Source organism: Scylla paramamosain, chromosome 46 (genome assembly GCF_035594125.1).
Source record: "Scylla paramamosain isolate STU-SP2022 chromosome 46, ASM3559412v1, whole genome shotgun sequence".
Lineage (NCBI taxonomy): Eukaryota > Metazoa > Arthropoda > Malacostraca > Decapoda > Portunidae > Scylla > Scylla paramamosain.
This window is the reverse complement of record NC_087196.1, coordinates 8,528,358-8,545,857: the sequence shown is the minus strand read 5'-3', so window position 1 is coordinate 8,545,857 and position 17,500 is coordinate 8,528,358. Positions and strand designations below refer to the sequence as shown.

General features: G+C 44.0%; 1 protein-coding gene across 6 annotated transcripts in view; it reads right to left on the bottom strand.

Annotated features, from left to right (window-relative positions):
• LOC135094644 (homeobox protein cut-like) overlaps nt 1-17,500 on the bottom strand; it is a 132,018-nt gene that overhangs the window by 49,760 nt on the left and 64,758 nt on the right. Inside the window, exon 1 of one of the 6 annotated variants that reach the window (XM_063994908.1) lies at nt 2,184-2,973. The exons of the other annotated variants lie outside the window; for them this stretch is intronic. Within the exon in view, the coding sequence (XP_063850978.1) occupies nt 2,184-2,232 (49 nt within the window). The 5' untranslated portion in view covers nt 2,233-2,973. Of the gene's footprint in view, nt 1-2,183; nt 2,974-17,500 lie in introns of those variants that run through there. 6 annotated transcript variants of the gene reach the window in all.

The following is a 17,500-nucleotide window of genomic DNA, read 5'->3' as shown; positions in this document are numbered from 1 at the left end:
GGTGGAAGAGGAAGGAAGGAATAAAAAGATAAGGACCTTTATTGCACCTCTTCTTTCCTCTTCTCTCATTCCATCTCTTTCTCTCTTCCTTTCCTTTTTGTTTGACTTTCTCTCCTCCTCCTCCTCCTCCTCCTCCTTCTCCACCTTCTCCACCTTTCGTTCCACAGTAATTAACTTTACCTGGAGTCACATTATGCCCTCAAGTGTCGGCGTTACCTTTCTCTCTCTCTCTCTCTCTCTCTCTCTCTCTCTCTCTCTCTCTCTCTCTCTCTCTCTCTCTCTCTCTCTCTCTCTCTCTCAGGTAACCATTTTCTTCTCCCATTTTTAAATCACATTATTACCTTTACGTGTCGACACCTCACCTGTATAGAGGGGGAGAGGAGGGGGGAGCCAGGTGAGCCAAGGTGTGATTATCTGTGGGTGTATGTGATCTTTACCTGTCCACGCCTTTATCACAGGTATTGGAGGTGTCGGTGTTTTAAAAGGTGCCAGTTAATTTCAGGATAAGATAACTTGATATTGTAATCGTTTGTACCTTTTTTTTATGTGTGTGTGCGTGTGTGTGTTCTTTTTTCTCTCTAGGTTGTCTGGAGGTTACGTTATTATCGATAGCGTATCAGTGGGAAACTTACATGACATACAAGACTCTCACTGATTTCAATATTCTATTTTTTCTTTTACTTTTTTTAATCTCTTCCTGTTTGTTTTCATATTCTGTAACTTCCAGATTTCAACATTCTATATATTTTTTTTCTATGTTACTTCTGTGCCATATTGATCCTTCTCTTCCTCATCTTATTTCTTTGTTTTCTTTTTTTATAACTCTAATTTCATCATTCTATTTTTTTTTCTACTTTCAAATGTCGTGGTATTTTTCTGTATTATTCGTCCTTTTTTTCCTCACCTCATTTTTTTTTTCTTTTTTCTTTAATCTTCACCATTTGTGCTTCTCTTCACCTTTCCCGTTTTTCATTATCTCATTCCCCTTATTCATTGCCTATATTTCCTTCTTCCATCTTTATTCCTCATATTTCCCTTCCTTTACCTATATATCACCTTCCTTATCTCCTATTTCTTTTGTCTCTCCACTTAGTCCACCCTTTCCACTCGTCCACACCTCATTCTTTTTATCAATCTCCTACTTTTCCTCTTCTTTATTCCTTCCACGTCTCACACTACACTTCTTTTTACCTATAAATTACCGATCATCTCTTTTTTCATCTATCTCTCCACCTGCTCCACCTTTTCCTTCCTCCCCAGGTGCCTCCACTCGTGCTCCACCTGGTCCACCTGCTCCTTTCGCTCCTCCACCCAGGAAACATCAGTAAAAGCAAACTGCAACACAGGCAACACTTAGCTTTGTGTTCCTCCGTTTTATTGCCTCGGATTGAGTGAAAATTACGCTAAGGTACGTGAGAAAGGTGGCGATGAGGCGAGGAGGAGGAGGAGGAGGAGGAGGAGGAGGAGGAGGAGGAGGAGGAGGAGGAGAAGGAGGAGGAGGCAGTAGTGAGGGTGGTGGTACTGTTGGTGAATCAAATACAAAAATAATTGACAAGGAAACCCCAAATCTTTACACATTCATGGTACAAACTACGATGATTTGTACACCAGTAATAAAAAATGAATTACTTGGAGTGTAATTATGTACAGCAGTAACTCGTGTCGTGAAGGGAATGCGCCGTGTATTACTTCCCGTCCCTTCACGTTATGACGATGTGAAATTGGTGAAAGAATGTCTGGGTTTTATAAATTTCACTGTTACTTTCTTTTATATCATCGTTTATGAGCTCCGAGTGGCAGTAAAACAGAAACTCTGGCTTGTAAACCATATGGCAGACGACTCTTCTTCTTCCTCCTCCTCCTCCTCCTCCTCCTCCTCCTCTTCCTTCTCCTCCTCCTACTACTACTTCTAATGCTACGACTATTACAACTACACCTTTTACTCCTTTTCTTCCTAGAGGCTATAGGGAACACACACACACACACACACACACACACACACACACACACACACACACACACGCACACCTTTCTACATTTCCCATACACATTCTCTTCTTCCACAACATTAGAATCGACAAGTTTGAAACGCCTCACAGAATTTAAGTAGCTCTGGAGACTCAACTTTTTTCTACTTTGATTTTTTTTTGGGGGGGGGGGAGGGGGGTTAGGCTGTGACTCACCCAGAAGTGCTTGCCGTATTTGGAAACATAAAGCCTCCATAAGCGCCATCTTGCTTTTTGTTGTTGTTGTTGTTGTTGTTGTTTTTGGTGGTGGTGGTGGTGTTATTGCTGTTGGCACACTTGGTCTCCTCTCACTCTCTCACTCAACCTTCATCTTCATGACGGAAAATGAAGTTCACGTCAAGTTCTGTTCGCGCTTCACTTCAGTCCACCGCCCGTGAAGTTTCCTTTGTATCCTCGTCTGTCTGGCGGTGCCGCACACGGTTCGAGCCTCTGAGGCACGCCGCTGTGCTGGGTCTGCGGTCCACGCTGGACTTGCCTCACCCTGCCAGGCGGTGCACGTGCTGCCAGTCTGCTGGAGAGCGTCACTGCCGTCTCGTCACGCTCACGTCACCGCGTCACAAGAAGTGCCGCGCGTCAAAGAGACAAGATTTACGAAGGCGCGTGAAGTCCATAAAACTTTCTACTCCGTGCGCTCAGTATACGCAGGCGCACACGCACGCACGCACATGAACGCGCGGCAGTATCGGAGGAGAGCGCGGCGGCGTTTACAATCCCGCGCAGGGTTCATGGCTCGGGGGTGTTCACTTGAGCGCGGGAGCCAGGCGGGGAGCGAGGGGGGAGCGCGCAGCCGCAGATCCGTCTCGTTCGGTTCACAAACGTACACTGACTGGTCGACGTGGCTTCGTTCATATATTAATAATCTTGTCATTACGTCATTGGGTGGCTTTGTGGGGCGCCAGCCGTCAGCGCACGGCAGGGACGCGTCACACCGCTGGCAGACTGAGGCGCCTGGACTCCGAACTTCCGTCATCGCCAAGACACCGCCAAGAGGAACCCGAGATGTCACAACCAATCAAAGAACAAGGAAGATGCTAATGCGTGACGTCACACCCTGCGGCGACCAATCACAAGGGCGGTGTAGCTTGTGACGTCACCAATCGGAAATACCAACATTACTAATTCGGGTGGCGGTCGCGGCAGGTGGTTTCGCTTAATTACCCGGAGATAATCACATCCGGCCCGGCAAGGTGTGGTCTGCGGGGTCTGGCGGTGATCAATACCGACGCGTGACCAAGCAGCCCAAGTACGTGCACTTCCAGACCAACACACACACACACACACACACACACACACACACACACACACACACACACACTCCTCTCCAGGTCCTCATTCCAAAGTCATACAAATAAATATCAAAACCATACACTGTGCTTCATTAACTCCTAATAACGGTAATAAAGAGGATAATTGCTCACCCACAGGAAGTAAATAAATAAGACACACTTCCTTGACGCGGAAAGGAAACAATAAAAGCGAAGACGCGCCTCGCACTGAACGAAACCTTACCGGACTTGCTAATTACAGGTAAAGCACCCCGGGAACTCACCTGAATGGCCAGGTAAAAGGATGCACACCTGAAGGACACAGACACACACACACACACACACACACACACACACGCGAACAAATGAGGACACACAAGACTATATAGGTTCTGTGCCTCCCTACCATGGCAAATTATTGGTTATCTATAATCTATCGAAGGTGCGACGCTGCCTCCTATCTGTCGGCGAACGTTTAGTGAGCGACTGCCTCCACGGGTCCTGACCGCAGCCCTTCATCACCCGCCACACGGTTCGAATCTCTCTATTGGAAAGTAATTTAAGGCGAGGAGACGAGTCAGTTGGGAAGTTACTTTTGTGTGTGGAGTTTGTATTTGATGTTTTTATTAAATATTACGGTTATATATTTGTTTTCTTGTTCTATCTTATTGGGAGTGAGTCGGGATGTTAATTTCGAGTGAAGTTTATAGTTCAGAACATTTTTCTTATCTATTACTGTGACGCATGTGAATTTTCCGTCACATTTCACATTTTGGTGTGTTCTCTACGTATCTGTTGATGATGTGGGTCACGAACGAGGGAAAAAAATGAAACCAGGAGCTGAAAATGACCACCAATCAGACAGGCAAGAAGAAAGTTGGAAAGCACGTGACACGCAACAGGCAGATAAAGTTTATTCAGGTTTCTAGGTTGACTAAGTGCTCTCTTGATCCTCTGACGGGGTGGAAGTTACAGACAAGATAAAAGTTACCATAATTTTAATTTCTTGTATGTATTTTCTTACTTGTTTGTGTTACGATGCTGAAAAGTTGCACGAAGGAAGATAAAAACTTAGGTATCATTGTTTTTATTCCTATTGACATTACTTAACTCTTTGACAGTAAAATGACGCTAAATACTTCAATTTCGCAACTTCACATGACTTCACTGAACAAAAACAAAACCGCAGACACTAAGAGGCTTGCACAACTCGATCTATTGCTGCCACTGACTTCTTTAGCCTTTAATCTTCCCCATTTTATAAAGTTTAAACACCCCATAAAATGTTTAGAGTTTGCAATGTGTGATCAAAGAGGACCAGGTGTTGCTGCAAGGTTAAGTCCAGGTAAAGGGGTGAGTGAAGCGCCTCTTATAATCCTCAGCTAAATGCAACGATACAGACACACACATACTCGTACACACACACACACAAAAAAAAAAAAAAAAAAAGACGTCCCCTTCTTATTAGATAGCGCATCGGGTATTGGTTAATCTATAATCCCAATCTATAATTCATCAATAAAACACAAGAGTTGACGCTTATCGCCGCCTGTATCCGATTCCCAAGAGTGGCTTTGGCTTCGTCCTCACCGCATCTGCTACAGCCTCAGGTGGTCTCAGGTGTCAAGGGTTACCTGTCCACTTCACCTGCGGCTAATTGGCGGCAGCATCTTGCATTATGGGCCGCGAAAGACGAGTCACAACCCGAATTTGACTCTGGGGATGGTTAACACGCATATACACACACACGCACACGCACACATACATACATACAAGGCGGAAAGGAAGCTGTCAAGGTCATGAACTGATAAGAGTATAGAGAAAACTGTGGCTGCCTTTGACAATAATGGTGTATAGTAGTAGTAGTAGTAGTAGTAGTAGTAGTAGTAACAACAACAACAACAACAACAACAACAACAACAACAACAACAACAACAAGACTCTCCCATCCTCACACAATTCATGAACGAAAAAAAAGACTATCAGACAAAAAAAAAAAAGAAAAGAAAAAGAAGAGAACTCCAATCTCCCTATTCCTCATTCTTTCCCTATTCTTTTCTTTTCTCCCCCCAGTTTCCTTCTTACGAATAATTTTCAGTCGAGTCAAAATTACCTTCACATCGCCAACACCCGCCGGAAAAATATCTATTATTCATTCGAGCCTTCAGTCAGGTTAGGTTCACCTGAATTACCTGCGGTGTAAATCAATTAATTCACCTGTGATGAAGCGGTGGTATCAGGTACTAATTAGGTTTATATGATAATTAGCTGATTGAAAAATTTGCATCAAGTATTTGAATGAATGAAACTGGACTGGCTTTGAGTGAGCGAAGGGAAGGTTGTTATTATCATTATTATTATTACTATTATTATTATTATTATTATTATTATTATTATTATTATTATTATTATCATTATCATTATTATTATTATTATTATTATTATTATTATTATTGTTGTTGTTGTTATCGTGACTACTACTACTACTACTGCTACTACTACTACTACTGCTACCACCACCAGGATTGCTACAACTTCAACTATATTAAAGCAACAAATTATTCTTTTCCTACCATGTATAGCAAAAAAAAAAAAATAAAATAATAATATATACACTTTAATCCATTAGAAAAGACATATTTGACATCATCCAGAGAGAGAGAGAGAGAGAGAGAGAGAGAGAGAGAGAGAGAGAGAGAGAGAGAGAGAGAGAGAGAGAGAGAGAGAGAGAGAGTAAAAGTCCGCCACAAAGGAAGGCCAAAGAGTCTTCATATAAAGAGCAATTCAACTTTGATTCTCTCGGTCACAGAAACAAGTCCTTTTATGAAGCGATATGGAACAATAACTTGCTTTCAGACTGGGTGAGAGCTCTCTTTACACACACACACACACACACACACACACACACACACACACAGACACACACGATACAGACAGAGATAGAGATGGCATGTGACTAATTCTCCATCTCTTTCCATCAACTAATGTACAAATAATGAAACATGAAGGCACACATATACACACAAACACACAGACAGAAACATCAATTGGGAAAGAGTCCTCTACCATCAAAAGACACAGGAAGGTAAATGGAAGCGTGACAGTCATCTGAATACGATCCGAGGTGGACAAATCCCACGTTCTTTGCATCCGATCTCCTTTGTGGCGAGCTAAGTGGAATCGAGGAGTGTTTCTTTGGTTCCAACCCAAATGGTGTCAACGGAAGCCTTTGTGACTCTGTAGTAAGGTTTGTGATCCTATTCTTGAGGTGAGAGAGAGAGAGAGAGAGAGAGAGAGAGAGAGAGAGAGAGAGAGAGAGAGAGAGAGAGAGAGAGAGAGAGAGAGAGAGAGAGAGTGATTTATTTCTCACCTCTCTTTTAATATATCTTGTCGCTAGGAACACATTCAGCAAGCCCCCCCCTCTCTCTCTCTCTCTCTCTCTCTCTCTCTCTCACCCCGACACCCTCACGACGCTCATTTGTCTCGCCATAAATTCTTCATAAAAGGTGTTATGTTTAAAGGGCGACGCGTAAACATGTTATTTTCTTGCTGCAGACCTGATGCATCTCTTTACGATTCCTCTCTCTCTCTCTCTCTCTCTCTCTCTCTCTCTCGCCGTCTCGTCCTCAGTTGTCTTTAGTTTATTTCGATTTTCCGATTTGCCAGAGAGAGAGAGAGAGAGAGAGAGAGAGAGAGAGAGAGAGAGAGAGAGAGAGAGAGAGAGAGAGTACTACCTCACAAATCGCCTCCGGAAATATGGCGTTGAATATTTAAAGTTTGACGCGAGTGATTATTGGAGGCTCCGGAAGACACCATGTGATTAGAGGGAAGCGGAGGGGTGGGGGGGACGCCGCACCCTCACCCCGCCCCCCGCGACTCGCCAATCACAGGGTGTCTCGCAAGGTTTCGGTTTAAGTAGAGAGACATCATTCGTTCACTTGTTAAGAAACCTATGAGTCATTTTAAATACCTCGAGATATATTGACATTTTTTCCTCCTCAAATAGACTCGAGGTATATTTAAATGTTTGAATCTCGAGCCGTTGGGACCGTTAACGGCTTTCAACGGTTATAACGAAGGAACGTGAACAATGATCAAGGCAAACAAGACATCTTCATCGATCCCTCAGCGGCAGTGAATCGAAAAATGACTAATTAATATGCGACCAAAAACTGAAGCTTCGATTAGAATCCAATAACTTGAATTAAACATGAACCCGAGGAGGGGAGGCGAGGCTTGTCACCGCCGGAAAGAGAAAAGGAAAAAAAGAAAACGGGAGTCAGGGGCTTGAGGGAAGACAATGGCATGAGACCAAGGGCATAAAGACGACTCCCAGTGCCTTGAGGACGTGTCTGTGAGCCTTAGAAGACGCGCTGGAATACCGATGAGTGCAGTGTTCCCTTTTTCCATGCCGGAGACGCTTCGTTCACATGGAAAATTGAAGGTCGATGAAGATTATTATTATTATTATCAGCATTTCAACGTTGATCATTTTAGACTCGACGTGGAGAGAAGAGAGTAGGATCGAGAGAGGCAGAGAGGGAAGCAGTGAGGCTGTACAAGGCTTGAGGGAGGCACAGGAGGGCTGGCAGGGAGTGAGAGGGGCAGGGGAGGTGAGGGAAGTACCAGTGACAGGGCCGGAGTGCCATATCGTGCCAGCTAAAGCCAGGCTAGTGCCACATTGACATTTCACCTTTCGAAGGGCATTTCCATGTGCGAAAATGTGGATTTCGGCACGTACAGGACTTGGGTTTATTCGTGCACATAAAAAGAGCGCACGTGGGGGGGAGGGAGAGACAGGGAGAGACAGGGAGCGACAGAGACAGTAAGTGCGTGCGTGTGTGCGTCTCTGTATGTATGTGTGTGTGTGTGTGTATGTGTGTGTGCGTCGGTGTGTGCGAATTTTGCTACGCAGATGTTTTTTATATCGTCAGGAACGGGAGGGAATCTATCGTGGGGAGCGCTGTCCCCTTTTTTCATCAGTTCCAAATCTGGCAAATATTAAAAGGTATAATCCGTAAAGGCACTGTCGCCACGTCTATAATTCTCATAACTATTGCACTGGATCGCCGACACATTTGTCCAGAATTGAAGCCCCAGAGGGATAATAATGCGAAACCATCCCTTGTCCATAAGGTCCATGCCTCCCCCGGCGGAACACTGCCACTTTCGACCCTCTGGCACTCCCGGAATGGCACTGTTTTGGCCCCGGTGCTTCAATTGGCCCGACATTCCAGCCCAAGCGGCCGTGAGGGAGGGCATCACACCAGCCGGCCTCGCACTATGATGTCCGCAATTGAATGTGTGATTTGCAGTGAGGCTTGAAACTATGAATGGCAATATGTCCGCTACCCTGCCCCGCCGCCGCCGCCACCGCCACCGCCACCGCCACCATTCCCCTTCTGCTGTCCCTGCTTCTGCTGTTCCCGTCACTGTCACCAAATACTCTGCAGATACCGCTGCTACTACTGCTGCTGTTACCGCCTCCTCTTCCTCTTCCTGTTACTTTTCTTTCTTTTGACTATCTTCACTACTTTTTTTCACCTTTTCTTTTCATCATTGTTACTAACGACGCCACCACCATCACCACCACTACTACCACCACCACCATCACCATTACGAAGCTCAGAGCCATCACCATTTCTGTTACTACCATCACCACCACTACTGTCTCTCTCTCTCTCTCTCTCTCTCTCTCTCTCTCTCTCTCTCTCTCTCTCTCTCCATCACCTTCACTATTACCACTTCTATTTCCTTTCCCTTTAAACCACTGCACCAGAGAGAGAGAGAGAGAGAGAGAGAGAGAGAGAGAGAGAGAGAGAGAGAGAGAGAGAGAGAGAGAGAGAGAGAGAGAGAGAGAGAGAGAGAGAGAGAGAGAGAGAGAGAATAGAAAATGTTACGTTATGCAAAACTCCACCACCATCACCACCACCAACAACAGCAACAAGGGAACACACACACACACACACACACACACACACACACACACACACACACACACACAGAGCGACATCACACTCCTATATTTTTCTCTCTGGCCAAAAGATATATCACCAAAACTTTAATTTCCAGATCTACACCACGACGCACACACACACACACACACACACACACACACACACACACACACACACTTCACTGTTGTTTTCCCTACCACACACACACACATAGGAAACCACACCAACCAATCATCAATCACTACGCCAGCACAGGGAACCAATCAACACACGACAGGACAAAACAGCGTCCAATCAGCACACGCCACGTCACCGAGAGCAACCAATCACCGGCCAGCAATTACTTGTACCAATACGCTGCCAAAAATATGTAAACGCTCCAAGCCCTTAGGAAAATAATAGGAAGTTTGACCGTGTGATTCCGTTTTAAAGGATTTTTCAATGTATATGCTCCTGGTTCACGTGGTCATTAACATACAAACCTAACCTAAGCTAACGTAACCTAACCTCACTTCACGGCCGAGTCTCCAGACACACTCAATCTTATTTACATGAAGAGAGAAAAAGAGAGAGTTTGCGGGAAAGGGTTAAAAAAAAAGTGTACATTATTTCCGGTGGTTCCAGCGGTTCCAGCGGTCACCTGTGGGTACCTGAAAGATTCCATATCACTGGGAAATCACTGGAAAACCTGGAAAACCGACATTACCTGGAAAATTTGACCTTACCAGAGAGAGAGAGAGAGAGAGAGAGAGAGAGAGAGAGAGAGAGAAAGAGAGAGAGAAAGAGAGATTCGCAAAATAATAATACATTCACTAGATGACAATTCGTGCGTTCGCATAAATCCTTCTTCCTCGTAATGAAAAAAAGTTAATCACACACACACAAAAAAAAAAAAAGAAACCACCTTTCACATAAACATACAAATAAGCGAACAAACGAACAAACAAACAAAAACACGCCCCATGAAATATTTCCGCATTAACTTTGATATTAATTCCAAACGATAGAGAGAGAGAGAGAGAGAGAGAGAGAGAGAGAGAGAGAGAGAGAGAGAGAGAGAGAGAGAGAGAGAGAGAGAGAGAGAGAGAGAGAGAGAGAGAGAGAGAGAGAGAGAGAGAGAGAGAGAGAGAGAGAGAGAGAGAGAGAGAGAAATTTAGGGTGTCCAGGAAACAAGGAAAAAAAGAAGGGGAAAAAAATAATTTTGGTGTCCATATTCATGATGGTGACGAGATGATGTGCTGGAGGCCACGGGAAACATCAATACTTATAGCACGGAGGGAAAGAACGGAGGGAAGGGGAGGGAGGGAAGGGAGGGAAAAGTAGGGAGTCAATGGCGGAGGACTATGGAAAGAGGATGACAGAGAGAGAGAGAGAGAGAGAGAGAGAGAGAGAGAGAGAGAGAGAGAGAGAGAGAGAGAGAGAGAGAGAGAGAGAGAGAGAGAGAGAGAGAGAGAGAGAGAGAGAGAGAGAGAGAGAGAGAGAGAGAGAGAGAGAGAGAGAGAGATTCAACACTCAACATTCATCACTTAACATCCAAATTTGACATCCATCTAACCCAACATCCATCAAAACAAACACAAATCCCTTTAAAAATCACACAAAGACAACAAATCCCACAAAAAGAGAATTCGATCCTATAAATTCTCCTGCCAAGACAATTAAAGGGGTTCCGATCCTCTATTCTCAGTAGGACCAGGTGTGAGAGTGTGGCAAGAAAGGGTTACTTCCTACCTGCCTAGTACTTAAGCACCCTTTATAGTTCTTCCAATGAGCCTTAAGACACCCTTAATCAGCCTTCCTTCGTCCTCTGATCCATCTCCTCTTCTCTCATTACCTCTCCCTTACTCTCCCTATCCCTCCCTTTCTCTCACGTGACTTTTCCTGCTTTGGTTTGCTTGTTTTAATAGTTGGTTATGTGTCTGTGTTATCTTAGTTCGTCTTGTTTGCTTGTTTTTCTTGTTATTTGTTTTTTTGTTTTTTTTTTTGTCTTTATTTGTCTTGGTTTGTTTGTGTGTTTGTTTTCTTTGTTGTATTTATATTGTGTTGTGTTGTTGTTTTCTTTTTGTTTAAGGATAAGAAATGTTAATGTTTTGTGTCTTATTATTTGTTATTTTTAGTTTTTCATTGCATAATTTTGGTTCAGTTTACGTCAGAAATGTAGGATGCTTCACACACACACACACACACACACACACACACACACACACACACACACACACACACGCAGTAATAACCTCATCGAACTCCCATCCCTAATAACACACCCACCTGCTCACATACCCCCCCCTACTCACATACCCCTCCCTCCCCACCCTCACCCTACACACCACACACACCCCTTAAAAAAAAAAGGAACACCACATCATACAGATTTTCCATAATGTCAAAAAAAAAAAAAAACTCAAATATTGACACAGAAAAAGGAGGAAAAAAAAAACCCCTGAAAAAAAAAAAAAAAAAGCGAGACAGTAAACCACATGTTACTACAATTGACAAATGCACATCAGGGACCGCGAATTGAAAGGCCGGCCATTCCGATAACAGATTTATTCTCACATGACAAAGAGCTAAAAGCAGATCAAATTTCACAAAACATCGGTCAGGGCTGATGTGGTTGGTATAGTTTTGGGTCCCTTCAGGCAACACGTGAGGGAAGGGTTGAGGGGGACGAGGGGAAGAACAGGGGAGGCCGAGAGGACGAGGGGACGATGGTGAGGGTATGAGAGAAGGGTGAACGAGGGTGGCACTGAAGGCTTGCTATGGAAGGGGAGACGGAAAGAAGGGGAGGCAGGAAAGAGGAGAAGGAATAAGGGTGAAGGAAACAGGTACGTGATGCAGGGTGAAGGAAAGGAGGGAGGGAGAGAGGGACTGAAGGAGGGAAGAAGGAATAAAGAGAGAGAGAGAACTCGTAAAGAAAGAGAAGGTAAAAAGGGAAAAGGAAGAAAGTAAAATAAGAAATATGAAATAGAATGATAATTACGACACACACACACACACACACACACACACACACACACACACACACACACGATCTTTCATTAATCCACCTACAGTATTAAAAAAAAAGAACAACAATAACAACTAGAACAACAACAACAACTAGAACAACAACAACAACAGCAACAGCAGCACACATGAGGTTGTTAAGTGGTGCTGAAGTGCTGTGTGTTCATTCGTTTGTTTCGGTTAGTGAGAAAGAGAGAGAGAGAGAGAGAGAGAGAGAGAGAGAGAGAGAGAGAGAGAGAGAGAGAGGGAAAAAAATAAAAGCTACATTCTCTCTCTCTTTCTCACTTCGGTACTGTTTTGTGCGTCTCTCTCACTCTCTCTCTCTCTCTCTCTCTGAAGGATGGAAGAGGAATGAGAGAGGGATGAGAGGATGGAGGGAGGAAGGGAGGGAGGAAGGGAGAGATGGAGGGAAAGAGACATTTGGTTGGAGAGAAAAAGTTCAGAAAGGTGACAAAGTTATTTTTTGATTAAGTATGTAATGAAGAGCGATAACATTCTCTCTCTCTCTCTCTCTCTCTCTCTCTCTCTCTCTCTCTCTCTCTCTCTCTCTCTCTCTGTCTCTCTCTCTCTCAGCAACACACACGTTCTGCGTCGCTTCCAGATCACTGTGTGTGTGTGTGTGTGTGTGTGTGTGTGTGTGTGTGTGTGTGTGTGTGTGTGTGTGTGTGTGTGTACTCCTTCCGTTTACCCTGCCTCTCTCCTGTGAGCTCATTGCCTTTTTGTCTGTTTGTCCGCCTGTTTGCCCGCCTCTGTCTGTCTATACCGATTTGTGTCATCATCAGGAACATTTTTACATCGGGGAGGGGATCTGGCGCATTAATTGGCTGTTCTTTCCACCCACACGCAGGAGTTGCCGGGGCCTCTGTTGACGGATTGGAGTGGGGAGTGTGAAGGTGTAAAACAGCTACCCAAATCCCTTATTTACTCATGCCAGGGGAAGAGGATTGAGGTGTTTTGAGTGCAGGTTGAGGGACAGACTGGTTACACGGTAGGAAAGGATGAGTTTGGTTAGGTTAGGTTAAGTGAGGTTAGGTTAGGGTATGTTAAGTCTATTGTCACGTGGTTTGGTTATGTTGGGTTAAAGTTTGAGTAGGGTAAGGTAGGTTTGGTTAGGTTGGGTTAGGTTAGGTTAGGTTAGGTTAGGTTAGGTTAGGTTACGTTAGGTTAGGTTAGGTTAGGTTAGGTTAGGTTAAGTTAGGTTAGGTTAGGTTAGGTTAGGTTAAGTTATAGTCCTCGGGTTAAGTTAGGTTCATGAATTCGGTTAAATTACGTTAGTCTTCAAGTTAAATTAAGTTAAGTTTATTCTCAGGTTCAGTTGATAAGTGGAGGACTGAATAAACAGGTTTGTTACTCCTTTATGACAGAGAACACGTGTTTTCTAAGTGATACAAATGCGAATAACACCAATTTGATACAGATGAATTAAGAACAGTCTCCGGGAATGAGTTAAGTGCGGAAGAGAAATGGAGAGAACAGGATAAAGACTCGGTAAAGTGCACAGGAGGAAGGGAGGAAGGAGGAAAGGAGGGAAGGACAAATGTTTAGGGAGCCACAGTTGCACAACACATGCGGACAACACAACACAACTTACAATGAATATATAACGCATGATGTCCTTTGGCCGCGACGTGAAAATAATGACCCTTTCTTCGCACACTAAAAGGCTTCTGAGTAAGATTCTTTGAGGAAAAAACCCAATAAATTCCTTGCAAAAATGTGAATGATACTCGCAAACAAGCCTTAAGACGTAATGCAGATAAGTTACGGCTGCAAAATAGACCTTACCTGCCACTTTGCCACCTGGAGGCGACCCGGAATATTGGACAGGTGGGAGAGGTGAGCGAAAAATTTCCTTTCACCCAAATTGAAAGTAAACATAAGAAGAATCCGAACCGTTTGAATAGTTGAAGCAAGATCGACCGACCGTCTGCCCGACCATCCCTAAATCGCGCAATGTGAGGAGCTTAATGAAGTGCCGCGCGTTCATCAAATATAATGTTATTGATCGCAAATGGATTGGTAAATAAGTATGAAAAGGGACGAATAGAAAGAGCGAGTGGCTTTGGTGGTGGTGGTGGTAGTGGTGGTCGTCTCGCTAGCCAATCACAAAACAGAATGACTATTTCGTTGATGTGATTGGCTGTTTTAAATCATTTATCCTCTAGAGATGTTGTTGGGTATTAATCGAAATTTTTATGTATATATGCTACCACGTATCACCTGACCTGATACATACATACATACATACATACATACATATAGAACCAAAGAGAAGTACTATCATGTATACGGAACCATACAAAATCAACACCAGACACACAATACATACAAAACACACACAAACAGAGAGAATAGAAATACATAGAACACAAACACAAAAAATTAAATACATACACACATACCAATCATCTGACCGATCATTATCTACCTGTCTATCACCGTGTATCTATCAGTGTGTCTCTATCAGTGTGTATCTATCAGAGTCTACCAATCAACTGCTTCCCAGGTGATCACATTAAGAGAGGGATTACAGGTAACGAGGTAAATTTGGCCAGGTGACCGCCGCCCCTCACCTGCTGAAGATTAGGATTAAACTATCTGTTGATTAGGAAAGGTGAGTAGTAATCAGTAAAGGGAGGTGCGGAGGGAACGAGAGAGAGAGAGAGAGAGAGAGAGAGAGAGAGAGAGAGAGAGAGAGAGAGAGAGAGAGAGAGAGAGAGAGAGAGAGAGAGAGAGAGAGAGGGGGAGCAAGCGGAGGACGAAGAAAACGTGGTGAAGAGATAATTGATAAATGTGAATAGGGAATTGGTGCAAGGGGGAGAGAAGCTGGATATTACAAAGAGGGGAGAGGAGGGGAAGGGTGATAAAGGAGGGAGGAGAGAGGAAAATAGAAAAAAAGAAGAAAGTATTGATAGGGAGAAAGTAGATTAAAATAAAATGATAAAAACAAATCTCAACACACACACACACACACACACACACACACACACACACACACACACACACACACACACACACACAATATGACAATGCATGTTGCAGTTACACAAACAAACACGAAGATAAACACGGGCGATGCGCATGCAGGGAGAGATAGCGTGTGTGTGTGTGTGTGTGTGTGTGTGTGTGTGTGTGTGTGTGTGTGTGTGTGTGTGTGTATGTGTGTGTGTGTGTACGTGTGCGTGTGACAAGAAGACGATGATAGCAAGGAGGGGAGGAGACGTAACAATGACGGAGTAAGAGAGGGAGAAGGAAGGAAGTAAGGAAGTAAGGAAGGAAGGAAGGAAGGAAGGAGGGAAGGAAGAGGGGAAGGTAGGTGTGTGTGCGTGTGTATGTGTAAGAGAGAGAGAGAGAGAGAGAGAGAGAGAGAGAGAGAGAGAGAGAGAGAGAGAGAGAGAGAGAGAGAGAGAGAGAGATAATACATACAAGAAACAATGTAAACACAAAACAAAACAAAAAAAAAAGTACAAACACACACACACACACACACACACACACACACACACACACACACACACACACACACACACACACACACAATAAAAGGGGAAGTAAGGAGAGAACGAAAGGGAAGTGATGGAAGGGAAGAGGAGAGAGAAAACACAAAAGAGAAAGTTAACTTAAAAAATAGCAATAATTTAAGATGACGGAGTAAATGAAAGAGAAGAAAAAGGGAAGAAGAAGAAGAGGAAGAAGAGGGGGAGGAGGTGAGAGAGGAGGTTGTTAAGATGAGGGAAGGGGAGAGAAGATAGGGAGGGAAGGAGAGGAGAGGGGAAAGAAAGTGGAAGAGAAGTAAAGAGAGAGAGGAGGAAATCACAAGACATAGGAAAGATGAAGAATAAGGAAAAGTAGATGAAAAAAAATGAGTAAAAGGGAAATAAGGAAAAACAACAATATTTCTCGAGGGAAAAACCAGAAAAATAACAAAAATAACAAAAAAAAAGAAAGAAAATCAAGAAAAGACCTTTGAGAGAGAGAGAGAGAGAGAGAGAGAGAGAGAGAGAGAGAGAGAGAGAGAGAGAGAGAGAGAGAGAGAGAGAGAAAATGGAAAGGAATATAATAAAATTAGTAAGGAAAAGTGAAATAGAAAGGGAAGAAGGAGGAAGGAGGAAGAGGAAAAGGGAGAAAGGAGGAGGAGGAGGAGGAGGAGGAGGAGGAGGAGGAGGAGGAGGAGGAGGAGGAGGAGGAGGAGGAGGAGGAGGAGGAGGAGGTCGAAGTATTGACGAGGGTGTAGAAAGACACGACATGACGTAACTCAAAAGAAGAAGAAGAAGAAGAAGAAGAAGAAGAAGAAGAAGAAGAAGAAGAAGAAGAAGAAGAAGAAGAAGAAGAAGAAGAAGAAGAAGAAGAAATAACAGGCATCTTCTAAGGTCAGACTTCCCCTCCCTCTCCCTCCCACTCTCACTCTCTCTCACTCTCCCATCACCTTCCCCTTACTCCTTTACTTACCCCTTGCTTTCGTCCTCCAATCTCTTTCTCCCTCTCCCCCCTCTCTCTCTCTCTCTCTCTCTCTCTCTCTCTCTCTCTCTCTCTCTCTCTCTCTCTCTCTCCCCTCGACGCGTTCCACCGTAAAGTCAATTGACAAGCATTAAATTATAGTCGCCTTTCCTTCGCTGCTGAGACACTTGATGCTGGAGGAGGAGGAGGAGGAGGAGGAGGAGGAGGAGGAGGAGGAGGAGGAGGAGGAGGAGGAGGAGGAGGAGGAGGAGGAGGAGGAGGAGGTCAAAGAGAGTAATAGTAAGAAGATAAAATAATGCATGTAAAATCAGAATAACAGGAAAGGACAGGGAGGAGAAGAAGGAAGAGGTGAAGAAGAACAAGATCAAGAACAAGAACAAGATCAAGAACAAGAAGAACAAGATTTACAAGACAAAGCATAAAAGAAAACGAGAAAAGGAAGAAACTGTACACACACACACACACACACACACACACACACACACACACACACACACACACACACACACACACACACACACACACACACAGTAAAAAAAAAAAGAAGAGAGAAAAATCTTTACTTTCAAACACACAAGAGGAACAAGAAGAGAACCAAGAAGAGTACAAGAGTCAAAATCATTCCTTTAACCTCACCACCTCCTCTTGGTTCGATTTGGCATCTCTTTAATCACCTAAAATTAGTGGGACGCCGAGGAGTAGGTGAGGGAGGGGGAATGATGGGAGTAAGGGGGAGGTAAGGGAGGGATTAAGGAGAGAGGTTAAGGAGAGGGGGGCCACGAGAGAA